The sequence below is a fragment of the Amphiura filiformis genome, chromosome 12 (assembly GCF_039555335.1).
Source record: "Amphiura filiformis chromosome 12, Afil_fr2py, whole genome shotgun sequence".
Taxonomy (NCBI): domain Eukaryota; kingdom Metazoa; phylum Echinodermata; class Ophiuroidea; order Amphilepidida; family Amphiuridae; genus Amphiura; species Amphiura filiformis.
Genome location: NC_092639.1, coordinates 63,205,205 through 63,227,660, shown reverse-complemented (window position 1 = coordinate 63,227,660; position 22,456 = coordinate 63,205,205). Strand labels below are relative to the sequence as shown.

At 36.1% G+C, this 22,456-nt stretch overlaps 1 protein-coding gene and 1 long non-coding RNA gene across 2 annotated transcripts in view; both read right to left on the bottom strand.

Annotated features, from left to right (window-relative positions):
- LOC140166561 (uricase-like) overlaps positions 1-22,456 on the bottom strand; it is a 28,808-nt gene that overhangs the window by 5,595 nt on the left and 757 nt on the right. The window contains 5 exon segments of the mRNA XM_072190053.1: positions 3,090-3,213; positions 4,039-4,222; positions 5,653-5,848; positions 9,037-9,123; positions 9,126-9,266. Of these exon segments, the coding sequence (XP_072046154.1) occupies positions 3,090-3,213; positions 4,039-4,222; positions 5,653-5,848; positions 9,037-9,123; positions 9,126-9,263 (729 nt within the window). The 5' untranslated portion in view covers positions 9,264-9,266.
- Positions 15,520-20,563, bottom strand: LOC140166560 (uncharacterized). Its single transcript, XR_011860884.1, has 2 exons — positions 20,322-20,563; positions 15,520-18,189 (listed from the first exon to the last, which is right to left on the bottom strand). It is a non-coding gene; the product is annotated as an uncharacterized lncRNA (long non-coding RNA).

Below are 22,456 nucleotides of genomic sequence, written 5' to 3'. Positions count from 1 at the left end.
ATTGACTAATAGGGGGTGACCAAGATTGACTAATACCCCGTTTACATAGGGCGAAAGTCGTAATCAAATTCACGAAAGTCGTAATTGACTTAATTTGTATCATATGTGTAAACAGGTACAGTCGTAATTAATCGTAATTCAAAAGTCGTAATTCCAATGATGACTTGCATCATCATTCATTTCAAGTGAATTAGAATAAGTCGTCATTAATTACGACTTTCGCTAATGTAAACAAACACGTTGTTGAATTCGAATTTACCTGCCGTAACCTTTGGTAACAAACGAATTCGATATTCGTGAATGCGAATTTTGAATCGAATTCAGCAGATGTAGTGTAAACACCCACCAAACGAATTAATCTGCTGTCGTAATTCAAAATACAGCTTAAGTCGATTACGACTTTTGCCCAATGTAAACGGGGTATAAATGTTGACGTCATCATTGCTTTAGCACATAAACACAAAACTTTAGACAAATAATTCCAGAAGCATATTTATGTCATCAAGCAATATTTTACTAGTCTAAATCAGTTGGGACGTAATAGTGCACCCTAGTGTAAAGTTCTGTTTTTACTCTTTTTCGCACATTGCTACAATATTTTTTTAAAGTTGTATACTTAAAACATTAATGTAAGAAGACATGAGGGAAAAAACCTTAAACTCTGGAAACAAATTTTTAACTAACTGGAAAAAAAATTAATCACATGAATTTGGGCTAAAAAGTTCCAAAACAGGCTGAAAATAAATAAAAGTATGGAAAATTTGAACCAAAAATTCCAGATTAATCTTGAAAACCTAAGGTGGTACTTCATCCCTTGATAAATTTGTGACTATTTATGCATTTCCCTCAAAAAATAATAACACACTGGTACATGTACTGTAACAAAAACAAAAAGGGCAAGGAATCCAGTTACTACACTGGAATTTCAGTGACTTAAGACAAGCAGTACGTTATTATGGTAAGTAAAGAGGTACCGCTATATACAGACATAATGAACCACTTGGCTTGAATCACTGAAATTTCAGTGAAGTAATTGGATTCCTTGCCCCTATAATACACATAACTTTTGTTACCAGTGTGTAGTTTGAGAAAAATGAAAAATTGGTAACAAAATATATCAGGGGGTTAAGTACCACCTTAAATCCCTATTAAAATGATAATGAAATGACATAACATAGAAGTAAGGTTCTTGCCTGCCAAATGGGATTCTTGATTTTTTTTGTTTCAATCCATTTATTTAAAACCTAAAATTGTTAATTTTCATGCGGAAGTGTAAAAATAAAAATAAAATAAATTTTGGACTTACAAAGCGCCTTTCTCCAGATCTTAGAGGACTCAAAGCACTGTAATTTCGCTGCAATGGGGAATCATCACAATCAGATCGCATCAACTAGGCCAGTTGCTGCCGAACAGCGCACACCTATCCGCATTTAGATTGTAACATCCACCAATTATCTGTGCAGCTCCCCAAATTCCATTGGGTGAAGGAAGTTTTGATAACCAAACAACTAATCACAGATTTTTGCGATACAGGAGGAAACCGGTGATCCCGGAGAAAACCTGCGATAGCGAGCATGGAATCGGGATAAACCAAGTGCACATGAGTCCTTGGGCCGCCCGGGCTTGAACCCGACCTCAGTGGTGCAAGGCGAGGAACTACCACTGTGCCAATTCAACTCGCTCCCCATATGTACATATTGCAGTGTACATATTGTACACTGCAGTGTACATATTGTACACTGTATTAAGTGTACATATTGCAGTGGGAAATATATATTGTGCCGTTTACTGGACTGGTACTACATAGAAAAGAAAAACAAGGCACGGAAACATAACTTAAAAACTTTCTGTGTATTCATTCAATAAGTGGAACTGCATAGAATACCCATCAAACCTGTATAGCTCATAATTAATTGTCTCCTTCTACCTTAGTATATTAACAGACATAGTGTATTTGCAAAAATATAGGTTTTATTTTTATTGCACAACATTTCATACATGTATAACATACATGTATGTACAAGTGCACTGTCCAAATTGAATCCACCTGTTACTACATTTAAGGTATGCGACTCAATCGAAGGCCCCAGTCTATAGTCCATCAACTCAGAAGTACAGAGTAAATAGACTTCAGAAACTGGCGGTATGAGAATTATTTCAATGCAATGCGTGTGTAAATGTTTCTTTGGCATGCCAACTGCTGCTCAATTTGTACTTGCCGAGCATACCACAATGCGTCACATTTTTTAACACGCAGTGCGTATGACGCAAAGCATCGACCCCCGAGGCCACAAATTTGATTTGTATTTCTAGGTTGAAGCAGTATAAATCATATGGGATAAACTGACAGAGTTTGCAACAACTGTGCAGTTGTGTCCAAATTGACCTTTTGACTAAGTTTGTTTTAATGACTTCAGAGAGCGATCTTGACACAGCGGCATGGTATGTACAATGGTACGGTACACAGGTGTCGCTATTCAGTCATGCTATGGCGCAAAATCAAAGACGTGTACGAAAATTACGATATGAACTATAAGTTATTCAGTCGTCACTTCGAAGCATAACACAAATACATGCGCAGTGTAGACGAGTGACGGATTTAGTCTAAACCCATCCAAAAAAGAAAGTATCCAGTTTAATTTTGGTCCATAAGTCAAAGATGGGGTCTTAAATCAAGACCTACCAAAAGTATTAATTCCGCGCAGTTTGATACCTCATTTGTCCAAATCGATGGAGTATTGGTAACACAATGACCTTTTGAATGCACATATACCCAGGATTTTAAAGTTGCAGTAATTCCTATTGATGTGGTTTTCCTGCTTCTCAAGATTCTTCATAAAGGTACACAATAACAGAGAGGGACTAAAGACTGTTAGGAATTACTGCAACTTGTAAAACTGAGGTGATTGCATTCAAATGTCATTGTGTCATCAATTCTGCATCAATTTGGACAAATGCGGTATCAAACTGTGCAGCATAAAGTTGTCTGTAACATACTTTGGGTAGGTCTTGATTTAAGACCCCATCTTTGACTTATGGACCAAAATCAAACTGGATACTTTCTTTTTGGGATGGGTTAAGAGTCTCACCTGAGGTATTTTTTCCAATATTTGTTTCTCTGCTATGTACAATGTGTTTTGTACTGATGGTGAATAGATACCAGTCACAGGAGGACCAGCAAAGATATCCAGAATTGTGCTCCTCACTGTCTCCCTGTATGTGTCACAATAGAGATGTAAGGAAAAGTGATCAAAATATGGGTTCCTATGGGCTATTCCAGTTCAAATCCATACACCCCATGTAGAAGACAAGACCTTAATCTTCTGCAGTGTGAATTTCAAATGGGGTTACCTGAAAGGGTGACATTTGAAATCTACACCCCCTATGTCTTCCAAAGGGGTGTATGAATTTCAACTGGAATAGCACTGTGAGTACAGGTTTGAGTTATTGCTGACTTTAGCAAATAATACAAGGGAAAGAAAACATCAATGAAAGATTGATTTTTAATGATTTAATCACATCATTTAGCTATACATTTTAAACAGACATAGGCCGGGTAAATACACATTAATAAAGTAAGAAATACAACATCCCTTCCATAATAGTGCAAACTTTACAGTAATATATGGCTGAATTACTGATCTGAATGGATGAAGACAGTCACAACATCCTACTCCTTTTTAACTTGAATAGCTAAATGCACAAGTAAACAATTAATGTATGATTTCTGTCCAAGGGACTAACATCTTATAACATCCCATGCAAAGGATGATGCACTATCATGGTTCACTTGACAGATTGTAGAGCACTGAATTTGATGTGTTACCAATAACCTATAATTACTCTCATGCAGCTAACAATATTAGGTGAGAATAATTTTTAACTCCTCTCCCAATAGCTTGGTTTTTATTTTGTTTTGGTCTTCTCCAAAATGTTCACCTAATCCTCTCCTTCTTGAGCGCTTTTCACAGCTCTCTAACCCTGCGATTCTACTTTTGTAACATTATTTTGCCAAAACTAAACTTGCATCATACATACCATGCTTTATCAAAATCCACACGAGTGTCATTATAGACCCACTTACAATCCACAATAGTACTGAAGATGCGGTCTTTGGTTTCTGGAAGAGATGTAAACTTATCACGGACAAAGCCGACAAAACCGGACTGGGTGGACTTCAAAATCTTCATGTTTTTCAATCCGCCACTCACAACAGGTGATTCTGCAAAATATACAAAATAAGTTCAGTGATTAAGTTGATATAATTGCAATATTAATTTCACCTAATTAGTACTTTTAAAATTGTACTCCCATGCAACACTACATGTACCTAACGATGGCACCAAGGGGTACATGAGGGACATATTTCTAATGTCAATCCCCTCAGCATGCTGTTCTAATTACATATACCTCAGGACGGGGTGTACACCAACGATATTATAGAGACGGCATTTACCAGTTAAATCTAAATTATTAAATGTAACCATCCACTACAATGGGCTATAATGTCAGCAGATCTTGTTTTGAGATATGGTCCATTCAACTTCTCAATAAGACAACAGAAAACAAAGGAATTCTCATAAACTCTTTTACTGATTTTTTACTAGCTTGAAAATAATTAGCAGGGGCATGTAATATATCATTATTATTGTAACAGCTTATTTTGACGAGGATTTGCCTTTCCACCGACATACCAGGCATTTGTGGTGGATGATCACAAATGACCATTACAAAATTGCAATAATATTGAAAAAATAGACTTAACTGAACAAACCTTGTTTTGCTACCCAATAATCAGGCAAAATTTGGAATTGTTTTTAAAAATATTTAAAATTACCACAAAGGTTTTGTTAGTCTTACGCATGTTAAAACTTGATAATTTGTCAATTTGCAACTGCAACAATCACCAATAATATGGCAATTTTAAGAGTAGGTACAAAATGTATTAATGGCTCTCACACCCAGGTGCTTTTCCCCAAACAATGATTTGCTATGCAAGCTTTATTACATAATTATAATTTTTCTAAAGCTTTTGCAGCTGAAATGCGATGTGCATTTCCAGTGAAGGAAAATTAACTTATAAGTTAGCAAAAAAATATGTTCGACAGGCTGTCCTACACCAAATGACAACAGGACCAATTGTTTTTTCTTGGCCTTACCTCTCTGAGCTGAAAGCTATTTGTCCTTGTTTTATTTCTGAGAATTTCTATAACAAATGGCTCCTTTCTGAGAACCCTTTCTAAAATATTCCTCTATTTTACTTTTATATTGGATAAAACAACATAGTGGAAGGTATTTCACTTATCAAATCCCTTTGGGTAGTATTTTAAATGAAGTGTCTTGGCAGTGGCAATTAGCCATGGGCAGAGAGGCATCTTCCCCTCCCTCCCCCATGAGAAGTCCTAGCCCCCATGGGATGCTGGCTGCCCTGATACGTAAGACTTGTATCATGCCTTTTTTGAGCTTTATATCCCATTTTAACCATTTCCATCCATTTTTAGCCCACTTGAAAGTTGCCTTGATGGGACAATGTGAAGGCAACTGTGTTCCCTACCAGAATGATTCATCCTCACCCATAATGGAGCTTCTTCAATATGATCTCTTGATACTAGAAACTTGGAATTACTAACAAAGAATATCTATAAAACTTACTGTATCTTTGTTGGAATGCATCAGCATATCTAGTGGCCTGGTGGGACAATGTGAAGGCATGATTGTGTTCCCTACCAGATTGGTTTATCCTCACCCATGGAGCTTCTTCAATGTGTACTCTGACATTGGACACCTGGTAGTAGGTATCCAAGAAATGCTGACACAGCTCTAGACCAAACTGCTCTGCTGATTGGAGCTGCAATTCACAAATACGGATAACAGTATAATAAAAGACAACAATTTCCAAAAACTAAAACCATCCCATGAAAGGGGGGAGGGGAGTTTGCCTCCCCTGGCTTGAAATACCATGTCAAAATTGACTAAAATTTGTGATGTGCAAGATCTTCATTTTAACCTTTTTAACCAAAATTAACCTACGTTTGGTCAATTGCATTATTAAAATTACACATTTTGGTAGACAACATTCAAGAGTAACTTTGTTCCATTTGAAAATTTCACCTGTACTCTACTAGTAGTCCCATAATTTGTTTGTGCCAGTATAAGAACCAAAACAAAACCCTATTCAGACATCCATCACACAAAATGATGTACCCTTCATCACATCTCAAAATAACAACAAAATACTCTCATAATTTTTGATGGAAATAACATAAGGGGACAACCCAAAAGATTGATAATGTCCTATAAAGTAAATAGTGTGTGCCATAAGATGCAACATGATCACATCCATTAACTTGTTATTTTACACAATGTGTCTCAAGTCATGTCCCATCTTACTCTAAATGATCTTTGTATATCGGTATGTCATGCTCCACCTTAGGGAACAACCCAACAGTTTGACAATGTCCTATTTCAACAAAAATGCTTTCATTACAAGGCTGATCCCTTCATCCCTGTAATGTAAGTGTGAAAATTCCCATCACATAAGACCAACTTTAACTGACATTTTAACTAGTTTATTACAAACATAATCAGAATTTTTGACCCCTTCCTCCTAACGAAAGGACTAAATTGTTTATAGGATGCCGTCTAACTATTGCTCTGTTATGGGCAATTTAAAAAAAAATGAAGCCATAAGTGGACATTTTGTCCAAAAATAGGATATTGATATATCAATCCATTTTGGGTGTTATTGTGAGCTTAAGATGTTAAATTGTGTGAAACAAGTTGAGGATCAGACAAAATCAGTCAGATTTGTTTATTTTTTACAGATTTATAACAAAAACTGCATTTTTTGGTAAAAAATACCATAAACTTGGTCTTGGTGTATCTTACAGAATGCATGTTTCTAAATGCTACTTTTTGGTTCCAGTATACCTATAAAGATTGTTTAACATAAAAAATGCTACCTCATTACAGCAACACCTATGAAAGTGAAAAAATACCACCAAATTGGCCAACACATGCCCTTTTTTAAACATTTGAGAATAAAAAGTTGTTGGTTTTCCAAATTGGCCAGTTTTTTAAGATTGTTAATAGTTTTTATCATCAGAGAGTGGTATTACCTAAATGTACTGAAAATTTGGAGTCTATATGACAATCGATGACAAAGTGGCGATCCATCAAAAAAGCATTATATTTCTACACATGGTGTTACACTCCTGACACTGTTATATTTATAAAAAGATGAATTTATAAGAAGCACAAATCATTTCCCTTCAACAGTAAGGTAGTTATAATGACATTACACAAATTAGGAGTGTCTGTTCATACATTAAACTAAAAAATATGTTAAAATTTAGATTTTTATGTGTTGTTTGTTACCATTCTCAGTTTAAATTGTGATGAACACGTAGTATTTTTTGGGCAGGCAATACAACAATATGGTACTAGAGTGTTTGAAACTTGTTTTAAATATCACTCTTTGGAATACCAACATAAAAAAACAATATTGGGGTACATGTTATATTCTATGTTATGGGAAGGAAGATGCCAATAATTCAACCACTTTTGTTACACTCCTGACAGATAATGTTTACAGGCACAGTCTCAAGTTATGTAAGCAAAGAAACTTTAAATATGCCTCTAAAGTATTATAGATGGGTATATAGTATACATGCTAAAAGTATTTTGGTAAATACAATATGCCTGTTTAATTCCAACTGAACATTTACTTCCAATATACTTTTGTTACACTCCTGACAGTTAATGTTCCGTCAATGTAAGCAAAAACACTGAACATATGAAAGAATAATATCCAATTTAGTATATTGAATAAATATGAATTATATTTACAAGGCATCACCTGTATTATTATAGTCAGAATGTTCAATTTTTTACATGCCTTTGTTCTTATTGTGATGAATCTTAGCACAATTGACAAAATGTGTTACACTCCTGACGCAACATTTTATGAAATGTATAACAAACATACCCAACCCAACACAATTGTATTTGTTATTATTAGTTTCTATCTATCTTATACTATTATTAAAAAAATATTTTAAGTAATTAAATCTATAAAACAATTACTAAATTTAAGATAGAATGCCAATGTTACACTCCTGACATTGGCCAATGTTGTATGTTTATTTGCAGATATATTCAATGATGTAGATGGTGCCAATGTTACACTCCTGAGTTAGGCTTCAAATTTCAAAAAGTCATACTGTAATGTTATAAAAAATATTTTGAGGAACTTAAGCAACATAGATATCACTGGGATTAGTTTTGAATGAAAGTAGACCTGTTAGCCTTCCAAAATATACATCACATAGTTACATATACACCCTGATCTTTTTGTACTAGCTCTCTGAAAACTTGCTGTTGATTTTCATTGCAAAAAAAAGTGTTACACTCCTGACAATTTTAGCATTATAATCGGCTGGTATTTTTTTCGACAAAACGCGAGGGCTAACATCTTTTGTCACAAATAAATGACTATATAAGCACACATTTTACAATCATTGGGGTTTCTGGAAAGGACTTTATTTATGAAATAACAAGTAAAAAGTGAAGGGCTTCATTTTTTTTTAAATTGCCCTTATACAGGACAGATTACAGTTCCACTTCATAGCCGCGGCCTCCTCCCTGTCTGTAACAATAGTGAATCTAAATAAATGTTTTTAAGAGCATCTAGGTAACATAATCAACATTAATTAACCCCCTTCATCCCTAACAAAACTTTCGTTTACAGAACGCCATAATCTTTTGGGTTGTTCCCTAAAGTTTGTTCGGTTTATATAAGGCAGAAAAAATAAAGACTCATAACACTGTGTATTGATATAGAATGGCATGCACGCTGTTGGGCGCAATGCTTTTGCTAGGTGTGCGTTGCGTAATGCGTGACTAGCGCACACTTATGTGAATTTACACGAGCGTGAGTTGGGACTTTATGGATGCGCGCAGTGACAAGAGCCGAATAATTTCCGCCTTATATAAACCGAACAAACTTTAACAGCAACCAGTTTCTCCATCACTCACCCCCTTGGTTTTAGCCAAAGCATACACTGTGTTCTTCTGAGAATCTGTAGCGATGATATCTCCATTATCACCGTGTATAAAATCCTTATGCGTGATAAAAGACCCAGATGTACAGTCACCTCAAATTCCCTAATGTAATGTTGCAAACCTTCCTGGTGTAGCCTCAGTACTTTCACACAGCTCTTGCCATAGTAGGTGCCGTCATCCACAAATCGAGAGTCGGCCATTTTCTGTAAATTGAAGAAGTAAAAATAAATTTATGTTACAAGTGTGACCTATCATATGGGATATTCCATTTAAAATCCACACTACCCCTGTAGAAGATTTCGGCAATATCTTCCACAGAGGGAGTATGAATTTCAAATGGAATGAACATATTAGCAGCTGTGTTTGAAACTCACCCTCCCTCAGTGGAAGATACAGGTTGAATCTATCCCGGGGGCCACTCAAATATGACAGTGTATGCATGCGTGACCAAATTTTTTTCAAACACCCCCTAAACGAGTTTTACCCTACCAGCAAATTTAGCCCCTTAATAAGGTAATTTAGTGTAGAATTTACCCCCAAATGAGTTTTTGGCTGGTGAAAATGCAACAAATGTACCCTTTTTGGACTCATAATGTACCCTAAACAAGTTGTCCAGTTTCAGAAAACTACCCTTATTCTTGAAAATCACTGTTTTTAGACCCTAAACGCCGTCGCCAGCGTAATTTGCCTTGCCTAAAAAAACACCCCCTTTTACTTGTTTTTTTGGTCACGCATGCGTACAGACCATTTGTGAGTGATCCCCCTGGGAATCTATCTCAGAGGGTGTGTGGAAATCAAATGGAGCTGACTAATGTGCCAATTCCATTTGAAATTTATACTCCCCCTGTGGAAGGTAGTTCCAAAATCTTCCACAAGGGTAGTGTGGATTTTAAATGGAATACCCCATTGTAGATAAGTTTCTTTAATCAAGTTAAGAAATTGCTTCTTTGCTTTCAAATGATACGTCACTCTACCCAGATTTTATGGGGAGTTGTATGGTATATAGATATTGCCAAGAAGAGCTAGGCTAAAGTTGCACCCTTGTTGATGCAAAATGATTCTGATGCAAAATGATTCTCAGTGATATCACAACATTTATTCATTTATCCAATATTTAGGTGATACATATTATAGTTAATAATTACATGGCCATGTTTTCATACTCTCTTTAAAATAATGTTGGCTTCCGACAACAGCCATGTTTTAATGTGATGCGTCAAAAAATATGCACGAGGTGTCATAATTCAATGGCAACTACATGTAGCTTCTAGCATCATTATAATTGATATCATTCCAGCTGTAGTGAATAATAGCTGAAACTGAGCATTTATCAGTAATATTATTGTAATTTACATACAATGCCATATAAATTATGCAGACCCATTGAACAAATACAATACAATATGTAATTGTCAATACTGATAGTTTGTTGGGGGCAAAGTTTGTTCGAAGCGCGAACAATTTTGCAATATGAAAGCTATATGAGGTTTATTTTTCTCCACTAACTGTGACAATATTTTTTTCACCCTTGACCAATTTTTTTTCTGGTCCGAGGTGGATCAAATTTTTTTTTTAGTCTGAGGTGGAGCTTTTTTTTGCTCAGATGGCGCGACAAAATTTGTTTTCTTCAAAAAACTACCCAGCCCCCCTTGATACATGTATGTAATGGTGCATCCCTTAGGATGGGCCACAATACCATGATAGAGCGATTCACACAGCATGAATAGGGGATTAAAAAGCTGTGAAGTGCATACATAAAATTTTCAAACGGCTCGCCAAAAATCGCCGCTTGCCCCCCCCTAAAAACCCGAAAAAAAATCTTTCCCCCCACCTTTGAACATGCCAAATTTTTGGGATCCCAATTTGCAAACATTAAATGGTCTAGATGTATGTTGCGCGCGCAGCGAGCAGGAAAATTTGCATATTTAAGCGTTTCCGTACTGTTTTCCTTAGCCTTTTTAGCGTTTTATTAAAAAGGCGCCCCATGAATGTGTGCCAAAAATCGCTTGCCCCCCTCTTTGACTTGCCAAAATTGCTTGCCCCCCCTCGGCTTGCCAAAATTGCTTGCCCCCCAATTTTACCCTCCCCAGGGCTCATAATTATTGCACAGCCCCTTAAGGGCTGGGGTATGAACGTTTGGACAGTATTTATTGCGGGACATTAGATCACATCAGACATATCGAATTGCATTCTGAATACGAAGAATGTACGTCCTTCTGATAGCAAATAATTTAGATTTTTTGAAATTCGCAATGTAATACACATTTTATGGCAAATGGTTAAAAATTGATATTTTTGATATTTATCAGAACTCGAAGTAAACTTTATAAATCTGATGATTTACAATACTTAAAGTGTATGTAGGTGGGATGAAAAGCCGACGATCAATTGAAAATTTTGACCTTTCGTATTGAATATATGAATTTTTTTCCCAAAACACACAAAAAAAATCAGAAATACATTCTTCGTATTCAGAATGCAATTCGATATGTCTGATGTGCTTGCTCTCTTGTCCCACAAAAAATACTGTCGAAACGCTCAAAACGCTCATTCCAGATCCCTTACATGTGTAAATGACTAGAATTTCAAGCACCCCTGTATATTTAACATTTTTTGTTTGTTTTTGTTTCTACCCCTATAGCAGTCTGTAGCACAACGGCACGCCGTTGATCAACTGAGGGCAATATTTTTAGCAACGCCAGACCGTTGCAGTCAATAGATGGCATCATTTCTAGCAACGACAGACCGTTGCTAGCTTTTCAAGTATAGAGGGCTTATTTTTGTCAACGCTCGTCCGTTGCCCACTGACAACGTTTGCCCGTTGCCCGCTGAAAACGACTGCCTGTGCTGTGTGCACAGCGAGTCGCTATTGCGTGGTCGAGACAACAAAAATGGAGCGCAAATTTTCCCTCTCAAATATCAAAAAATAATTTGTTTTGATGCGAAATATTACTTATGTATACTCCAAATAAATGATTGATTGTAAAAGTATGGCCTAACACATATTTTGGAAGATGGAACTAAAGGCTCGAAAAAAACTTTAAAATGATTCGCCGCAAATTTCGGTCAAGAAATTTCGTTATTTTCCGCATAATATTGGGTCGTGGTCCAGAAGTTTGATATGTTTTCTACTTAAAACAAATATTCAATTTGCAAGAAATATTTCCGCCCGGATAATAACAAGTAAAACATCTCTCAACTGTCGAAGTAAAAACTATGCCGGGAAAATATGCTTCCATGTCCCGGATCCATGTTTGAGAATACACAAGGAGACATGTTTATCAGGTCAGCAGAGGTCAACTTTTGCCAATACGTCATGTCAATAACCGATTGTGATTGGTCTGTTGATGTACCTACTAGCTCATGAATATTCACAATTACGTCAGGGTAAATAAACAAACAACGAAGTAAAAAGAAACAACTTATTTCCCTACATACGAATTCTGAGCGAAATAAAAATTAATGTAGCCTACTGGTTTGAATGGATTTATTAGATATTATGCAATTGGGGAACTTTCTGCGCCGTAAAACTAGCAGTTATGGTGCACGGCTACTTGCCCGGCTGGCTCAATTTATTAAGCTTTTACCATGTGAATTGGTTGCCAGCTGTACTATCGAACTGCCGACCAAACTATCACAATATTTTCTAAAAGACATCCGAAATAATCATTTATTTATTTCCTCAATTGTTCAGAATTCCCAACCATGATGCAGTCATGTCTACAGTAGAATTCAACTCGACCTTTGCAGGACTTTAAACCCCATTAAAAGCTATTAAACCAAGATAACACTCATTGAAAACAGCTCAACTGATTAAATCATATCTTCTCTGGTTTAATAAATACACACAACATTGTGTCTGCTTTACACGTACAATGGAGCAATGCGCTGGGATTATACTTTCAGTTGGGTGAACGATTATAAAGCGAGCGCTAGAGAACAATTGTGTGTGGTCTTTGTTTACGAAATGAGACAATGTGTGCTTATTGTTAACCAGCGTTCTTGAAAATGAGAAACATGGTGGTTTGCAGACTTAAGGAGTATTTCGTGATCCTAGCATCCTCTTTTTATGACATTTTCAGTAGATATCCACGAAAAAACCTATTCCCAAAATTTCAGTTGATTCCGATTTTGCGCTTATGCGAGTTATGCATGATTATGTGTATTACACTGCTCCATAGACAACGTTGTTGTAATTTCGTTCTGGTGCACCAGAACGAAATTCAAATTTCACAATATCTTTGCAAAACGAATTAATCTGCAAGAAATATTTTGTACATAAACATTATGTAGCCAGAGGTTTCCAGTGGTATAAAAATCTCAACTTTTTTGAGAAAAGTGGGGGATGAGGCTGTGGATCACGAAATGCCCCTTTAACACGGTTTGGAAATAATTTCTTCATATTTTTTGTTGTTATCTGTCGTTTACATATCCTTCCTAAAACACCAAAGTACGCATATTTCCAAACATCCAAATTAGCTAAAAATTTAGGACATGTTACAAAATATATTGTCTAGAATTTTAGAAGAGTACTTTTAATATTGGCGGTTATTTTTCACACAGCGACGTTAACTAGGCAATGTACTATTACCTATAACATTAACTAAAACACCAAAATACGCATATTTCCAAACATCTAAATTAGCTAAAAATTTAGGACATGCTAAAAACCTATACTTTCTAGAACTTAAGAAGCGTACCCATAATATTGGTCGGTCATTTTTCACACAGCGACGTTAACTAGGCATATCCCCATACTTTTAACGTAGACTATTTGTAGAGGTCACGCGTCAATGGGAAAGAGCACTGTGTATTGTGTATAGGAAAACGGACAGTAACTGCAGTATGCATTGCTTTCGTCAATATTAATGGCTCGTGCTTTATATGGAAGTAATTATTTAAACTAAACTGTAGCCCCTAGTTTAAATCATAATTGCACAGAAACAAATAAAAAAGATAGATGTCCATTCAGATTGAATACTACTTTTGCAGGGGCATGTCTTTGGACCGACACGTCGCTGGTTCGACATGATGCTAGTCCAACTCGTCACTATTCCGAACATGAAATAAACATCTTTGGTCCGACACGTCCTAGACCGAATATGTAATGCAGTAAACTTCATTGTTTTGAGACCTTCAACATGTAGTAGGCCTACATAATGAAAAACTCTGCCCTAGTCTGACATAACGCTAGTCCGAATATAATGAAAAAACTTGTCACTAGTCCGAAACGTTGACATAGTCCGAATATGAATCTATTTGGAGTTGGACTACCACCATTTTTCAGATTGGGACTAGCTAAGTGCTTTCGAGTTTCGGACTAGAGAACTGTTAATGCGTTTCGCACATTTGGACTTGCGAAGTGATGTTCAGATTTTATTTTTGGACTAGCGATGTGTAAGACTTGTTTCAATGTTTTCGGATTGGTGAAGTGTCGGTCAATTTCACAGTTTTCCATTGTCGGACTAGCTCACCTAATTCCGTTTTCGAACCTTTCATGTATTGGGAATTTTACCGTTCCGACAAACGCCTGGATTATGGACCCCAATAATTCCATTTTTGGCCGATTCCAAATCAAATTAATGTAAAATGATGCAACTACTTTGGTAATTATCATGAAACAGTCATACCATTTCTTGGGATTGATTCAGTAGCCAGACATATTAAAGCGTGTCGGTAACTGTACAATGCAAGACTTGCTTGTGTCGATGGATAACGTAGAGTTTGTCACTACTTGAAATAAAAATGAAGTAATATTAGCAGTGGGTAATCGAACCCGTGACGCCGGTATCACAAGTGCCGATCGCTTCATACCCAAGACCATGGAAGCCGCATTGAAGTGGACTGCCATTCTATCTATTAAACAAAGAGTTACGGAATTAAGGCGACGAAAAAAAGAAAACCTGTTCTACGGGCGGACGGACCTTTCAAGTAGGGTCGGTCGGGCTTTTTTTTTTTTTAAATGACCCATAAAATCACCAAAATCTGTAAATATTTGCAATTTGAGAAAATACAAACAAAAAAATTGTTCCTGAAATTGTCGAAATTTTGGTCGGTATTCATTTGTACAAGAAAACTTTTTTCCCTATTTGTTCAAAATCTTGGTCGGTCGGGCCAGTAGAACAGGTTTTTCTTTTTTCGTCACCAAAGCGTGATATTATCGTTATCCTTAAATTCTCAACTTGGTCTGGGCTCATAAAACTCCCAGGCTGAATAGCCATACACGGTTACTTAATATTACTTAATAAATAGCCGTATAAGGCTACGGAAACATTTTTCGTTTAGAAATCATCTTTTATTAAAAAACAAGCACATCACAATTAATTTTTTGTTGTTGCAAAAACAGTTCTGAAAGTTTTATTTCTTTTAAGTTCTAGCAATACATTTGAAGAATCAAATACTATTTTGAAGAGACAATTTATACTTAGTTTCTTGAAACCCAGGGCTTGAAACCATTTACAAAAACTACAATGCATGCACCGGCAGATCCAGGAATTCAAGAAAAAAATGCCAATTTATCAGAAGATTACTGGGCTGAGAGCTTGGTTAAAATAATGCTTTTAAATAGCTGATCCTGGATCCACCACTACAATGGTAACAAAAATGGCAAAATGTCATTTATAATTTTTCATATCACCATGATCACTAGGAGTAGGAATCTAAAACCAATTTTAATTGTAATTTAATAATTGGTGCACCTAGACAAAATTGTTTTTGCTTGCTCGTGACTCTAAACCACCTTCCTGAACAACAAACATATATGCAAAAAGTTCAAAAAGAGAAGATGCTAATTTGCATAAAACAAAAATGGTTAAATGGCCACAAATGCAGGGCTCAAATTTCAAAATTGAAATATGGATAAAAAAAATCTAATTGTATTCGTCTCATTATTAGGATTCAGAAATCAGAAAAAGTATATGAATCATAATACATGCAGTTTAATCTATCTCGGATACAGTTCTTGAGTTGTAGGCATATTGGTGAAATGTTAAATTTTGGTCCCCATCATTGTCCAAAATGCTCCTATTGTGATCAGGTGGTCTCAAATTATTCCGCTGGGAAAAATGTTTTAATTAAAGAATAGTTTGCCATATCTCAGGTGTTTTGTTATCGGTAACAGGGCAAATAAATCAAAACCCATTGACCTAATTTGTAATGTTACAAGTTACAGGTATAGGAAGCAAAACACCTGAGATGCGGCAAACTATTCTTTGTCTAAAATGTTCCAAGGGGATAATTTGACACCACTGTGATCAAAATCAAACATTTTTGATATTTTTACCCCTGTGGACATGGTTGACATTTAAAACAATATGCCTGTAGTAAACCTTAAAACGTGTACATTAGAGATATGTCAAACTATACTTTTTCTGAATCCCAATATTAATGAGAGGAATACATTTACATTGGTATATGTTCTAACCAGAATCAACTAATTTTGAAATTTGAGCCCTGCATTTATTTATAGCAGCCATTTTTGTTTTATGCAAATTGGCATTATCCCCCTATTCCCATTTTTGGATATATTGTTGGGGATGTCTTTTAGAGATCATTACTGTAACAAAAAACATTGATTTCCAATTTTGTCTAGCTCCAAATGTAAATTGACTCAAAAAGTGGAGCAGAAGTAAAAATTGCTCAATCATTATGCAAGCAATTGTTTTAAATAACAATACAATTTAATAATTGCAACAAAAAAAATTGAACAAATTTTAATCTTTACCCAGAGCAGCCAGCGCACATCAATGTAAAAAAAACCGTTGAGAAATGCATCTGGGGGGGTCTGGCCCGATTAGAACTGGTGACCTTCGTATTACTAGCACGACGCTCTAGCCAATTGAGCCACAGAGGCACACTGGAGAAGGGCGGAAGATTTAAATCTATATAAGTATTATGTTCGAATGATGTTCGTCGCATTCCTAGTGGAAGGAATCGAAACTGCAAAATTTAATATAAAATATGCAGTTCTGATGCATTAATATAAAATATGCAGTTCTGATGCCTTCCGCTAGGAATGCGACGAACATCATTCAACCTAATACCTTAGATTTAAATCTTCCGCTCTTCTCCAGTGTGCCTCTGTGGCTCAATTAGCTAGGAGCCTAGAGCGTCATGCTAGTAATATGAAGGTCGCCGGTTCGAATCCAGCCAGATGCACTGTTGGCTTGTTTTTTCAACATTTAGGTGCATTGGCTGCTCTGGATAATGATTAAAATTTGTTCATCCAATCAACTCAGAGAACTAAGTATATATTTTTCACAAATAAAGATTGTCTTGGCATTTTCAAAACTTGTGTTAGGCGACGACGACGAAAAAAAATCCCACAGACTTTTCAAGTAGGATCTTTTGGTCGGGATTTTGTCTTTTTTTTTCTTGGCAGCATTTTGATGATTGTTTGCAAACATATTTTAGAAAAACTGTAAAAAATTTTCACGTCAAAATGTTTGTTAAAAAACGGCTGAATTTTACATGATTTATTTTTTAAAATCTCCCAAAATGCAAAATCTGGGTCGGTCGAAGTAACAGAAGTAGATTTTAAGAAAATGCTTAGTGATTTCAAGCTCGGTACCTGGCATTTTAAATCAAGCCATGGTGAAATAATTACAATCCATTGTATTCCGTATCAAATCAAGATCGTGTAAATATGCAAATTTCGTTCCATTCACTCTGCAGGCTTCGGTTCAAGGAATGATATCCACAATCCAACAAGAAAACGATGCATCTTTTGTCCGAGATTTACATTGTACTTCCCTAGAATTACTTTTGCCTACAGTTACCAGTGACAGTCCAATGATCATGATGATGATCCCAATTGCAATTCAGAGTTCTTTTTAATAATTTGTAGTTCCTCATTAACCGCTGAAGTTCAGTCTTCATCTCGATCTCCGTCGTTTGCCTCTTCATCGTACAGTTTTTTGTCAAATAGCGTCCGAGGTGTACATTGTACTTCTCTATAATTACTTTTGCCTACGTTCGCAGTGACAGTCCAATGATCATGATGTTAATCCCAATTGCAATTCAGAGTTCTTTTTAATTTATTTTGTAGTTCCTCATTAACCGCTGAAGTTCAGTCTTCATCTCCGCCGCTTGCCTCTTCATCGTACAGTTTTTTGTGTTTTACGAGTTCTGTGATTAAATCAAATGGAAAATAAAATTAAAAGATAATTATTTAACAAAGCTAGACATGCTGATCAATTATTCAAAACAATGATTTAATTATTGAATTTACATGTAAAATGCAAGATACATTTTGTAGCTCCATGTTTGACAACCCTTGATCTATTTTGAAATTAATGTTACACTATCACTAAGTATCAGACAGTCAAACTTGACATAGGGTCAAAGTTAAATAACGATACACAAAAAATATTTACATGTATGGCGAGTGGCGAATGTTTTACGGGCCCGACCGACCCAGATTTTGTGTTTTGGGAGAATTTTTTGTTTTTAAGAGCTCAGATACTCAGATAGCGACGTTTTACGTAATTTTTTGTGGGACATGAGAGCACATCATATCAGACATATCGAATTACATTTTGAAAACGAGGAATGTCCTTCTGATATCAAATATCAATCAATTTTTGACCTTTCATATTGAAGATATAGATTTTTCCCCAAAAGATCTTTTCAAAAAACAAAATTATTTGATATCAATATTATCATCAGGAGCACATTCCTCGTTTTAAAAATATGCCTGATGTGCTCTCAGGTCCCACAAAAAAAATGTGAAAAGTCGCTATCCGAGCCCTTTCGTTTTACTAAATCATGTAAAATCAGCCATTTTTGTTTTTGGCCAAAATGTATTGATTTTGACTGAAATTTTTTTAAAATTCAGAATATTTTCAACAAAAAAAATCCTGACCAACCGCCCTACTTGAAAAGTCTGCCCCCGGTAAAAAACAGTGCTTTTATTCGTAGTCTAATCCTATATAAAATATGTTTGATACATGGAGATTTGAAATCCCAGTAAATTAGTTTAATTTGCCGTCGGTGGTTCTTCAAATTCTGTTCCATATTTCAGAGTGCACATTCCCAACCAAAGTTCCCCCTACGAGACTTCTATTGCTGTTATCAAAATTATGATGGGTGGGGCAACTATCAGGCCTAAAAAATGGAATGCCCTTAAGAGCTCCAAAGTCAGGGTCGGTCGGTCTTTTTTTTTTCCTTACTTTCTTCTTTTCTTTTTTTTTTTTTGCCACATACAATTTTAATGCAAGTTCACCTCAAAATACCATGGTAAACAATGGTTTACACGGACACGGAGGCATGCTTTAGAACAGCGAATCTGACTCTAGTTTTACATGTGAAGCCATCGCCGGTAGGGATTCGCTGGTGAGCAAATTCGTGGCTACACTTCTCGAGCAAGGGGCACAGTGGCATAGTGTGGATCATCAGTTGGGGCACTGACCACGATTGGGGGCACCGCACCGGGTCTGATTGGCATGATTGGGGGCACAAGCCGGTTTTTGGCAGTTTTCCAATGGGATTTTTTTTTTTCAATCAATGGGGGGTACGTACTTCCATGCCACTGAAGGGCAACTGGAGGCAAAAGTGCTCTGACGTGACTGGGGTAAATTTGCCCCATTTGTGGCGCTGTCACTGTCTACGTATACAGTTGACATACATTCCCATTCCATTGTATACCCCGGTGTATACCATGCGGCGATGTCTGCATTGACCATGCATGATCACATTCACAATGTCTATTATTTACTAAAAACATGTTTAAACAGGAACTAAGAGAGCATACAAAACATGAAAGATATGATGGTGAACGTGATTAATGGGCACTTATCATATTATCATTATGAATTAGTTAAAATAGATCAGTAAGCTTTAATTTATCATGTTGTGTACATACACATGATACGTGTATGTGAATGTCATGTACAGTGAAAACATAGTGAAAGGTTGTCGAATTCTGCATATTGTCGTGCAACAATGTTCAAACTAAAAACTACAAACAGGTCAGCATGATCAGATTGTATCAGCAATCTACGTTTATCACAGACCAACGCCGTTCCGTTGATTTGTCAACGGACAGTCGTTGTTTACAACGCAATCACGTTGATAATTTTGGCAACAACGATACGGCGTTGATATGTGGTCAACGTGTACTCGTTGGTGAATGCAATTTTGTTGGAAAAAGCCAATTTCCCAAACGATTTACCAACATGAAAAAATGATTTACCCAGCAATATTTTTGCGGAGTCATGCACATCGAACATCATTTTAGTACAAAAAATATTCCAACTCACCAAATTATTCCTGTCAAGCACCGTAATTGGCCCATGAAGTTGCTTGTTTCTGACCATAAACATGACAATATCGTCGCCATTTTCATGATTATCTCGACTGTGGCAGGGTCGGAGTTGAAGTCGATGACGTCATGTGATCGTTGGGCGGAAAAAGTAATGTTGCCAGCATTAAAATATGCATACAATTCCCTAATAGTGAGCACAAATTAGGAAAAAGAGAGCCCAAATCCGATTTCCCGAGTTGGCAACGGGCAGCCGTTGTTGACAACTGCCAGCCGTTGTATTTTACTGTAAACGGCTTGCCGTTGTGCTACAGACTGTATAGGGGAAGGCATTTAACAGGCCTATTGGCCTTCCAGCCTTCTCCTCCATAACATGTTGTTAATTGTTGTAATTAAGTTATATTTCTGATTTTGATGTATTTTGATAATTTAATAATGTCTGATTTTGATGTATGTAATTATGTATTTATTTGATGAATGAATGAATGTAAGAAATAGATGGACCGATATTGATTTGTGTAGCTAAATGATTTATTCTATTTCTAGCCCGAATTTCTAGCTATGATAGACTCAGGGCTCCTTGGTTTATTGGTAGAGTGAGTGATAAGCAGGGTCTTAGAAATTGAGGGTTGCCTGTCATTTGAATGAAATTGCCTGTCCTAATTTGATTTTGACCTCTAAAACATTTACCAGACATCTATAGCCCATTGGGGGTTCAAAGAGTTCAAATATGTGCTGATATGGACTTGTTCTACAAATTGGGTCTACTAAAAAGGTCAATTAGCTTCTCAAAACATACAATTTATAATAGCATCTGTCAAAGGCATTAATTTTGCCCATGCCAGGAGCAAATTGGCCATCTAAAATGACGGCCAGACCAGTGCAGTGGCTAGCTAAGACCCCGGTGATAAGGTCTTTTCAATGACACTAAATATTGACATAAACTACCCCCAATTTTGCAGTCCTTGCTACTGGTAAAAAATAACCCCTTTTCCACACTTTTTGGTTATCAACATTATGGGTCCCAACGTTTGTGTCGAGTTGGGGGTCTTCTGTCCAGTTTGCCAGCCATGTCAAGATTTCGAAGGGAATTTAAGCCTAAAGGCCTATACAGTTAAAAGCTTGTAGGCCTTGTCAGTCAGGAAATCTTTTAACCAATCAAATGAGAAGAATCTATATTATTCGGTATATAAAACAAATATTGACTGCTTAATATTAGGGCACAGTTTAAAATTATAGGCCCTCGGTGATGTCAAAACCATGACTATGCCCTCAGCTTCGCTTCGGGCATAGTCATGGTTTTGACATCACCTCGGGCCTATAATTTTAACTGTGCCCCTCATAGCAGTCAATATTTGTATACTAGTAAACAGATTACAGAGCGACCGTTTAAGGTGGCTGTGTACTCTCAGACATGCATGTAGTAAAAGTGCAATAACTTTGTAATTATTCACAAAAACATATAAAAGTATACATTTTTATGAAGGCAAGACATCAATAAATCTTAATATAAATACAGATTTGGGGTAAAAACAACAATTATGAAGAAAATCACAAAAAGTGAGTTTTTGGCAATATTTGTTAGGTACATCATAACAAAAAACACTCTTTCCAAAATATTTTATTTTGTTTTTAGCTCAATCTTGAGGTTCCAGTCCAAAACGGTTTTTTTTTTTTTTTTTTATTTGGCCTTATTTTTTGAGATATTGACTATATAAGGCATCAAATTGAACTTTTAAAATTCACAAACGCCTATTTGCACAAAATGATGCCTAAAATCGGAAATAGACCAAAATATAAAAAATGAGAAAACCGTTTCTTGAGTCGATCATGCTTTTTACGATGATCATATTTGCTTACCTATAGATGCTGTATTTATTGACTTATCGTGTACCTAAATCGTCATTTTACTGAGAAAATGAACATTGAAATAATGGCCGTTGAAGTTTAAAGTGGTCACATTTTGCACTTTCATCGAATCTCGCAGGAGAATGCGGCAGTTTTATTTTTCTACCTTACATTACATAAACATCGGGTAAATCCACGGCCCCTTGAGAAGTTTGAGCGAAATCCATTCATAACTTGATATTTAAATCGGGGGAAAAAACTTGAAAAAACCCACATTTTATCAGC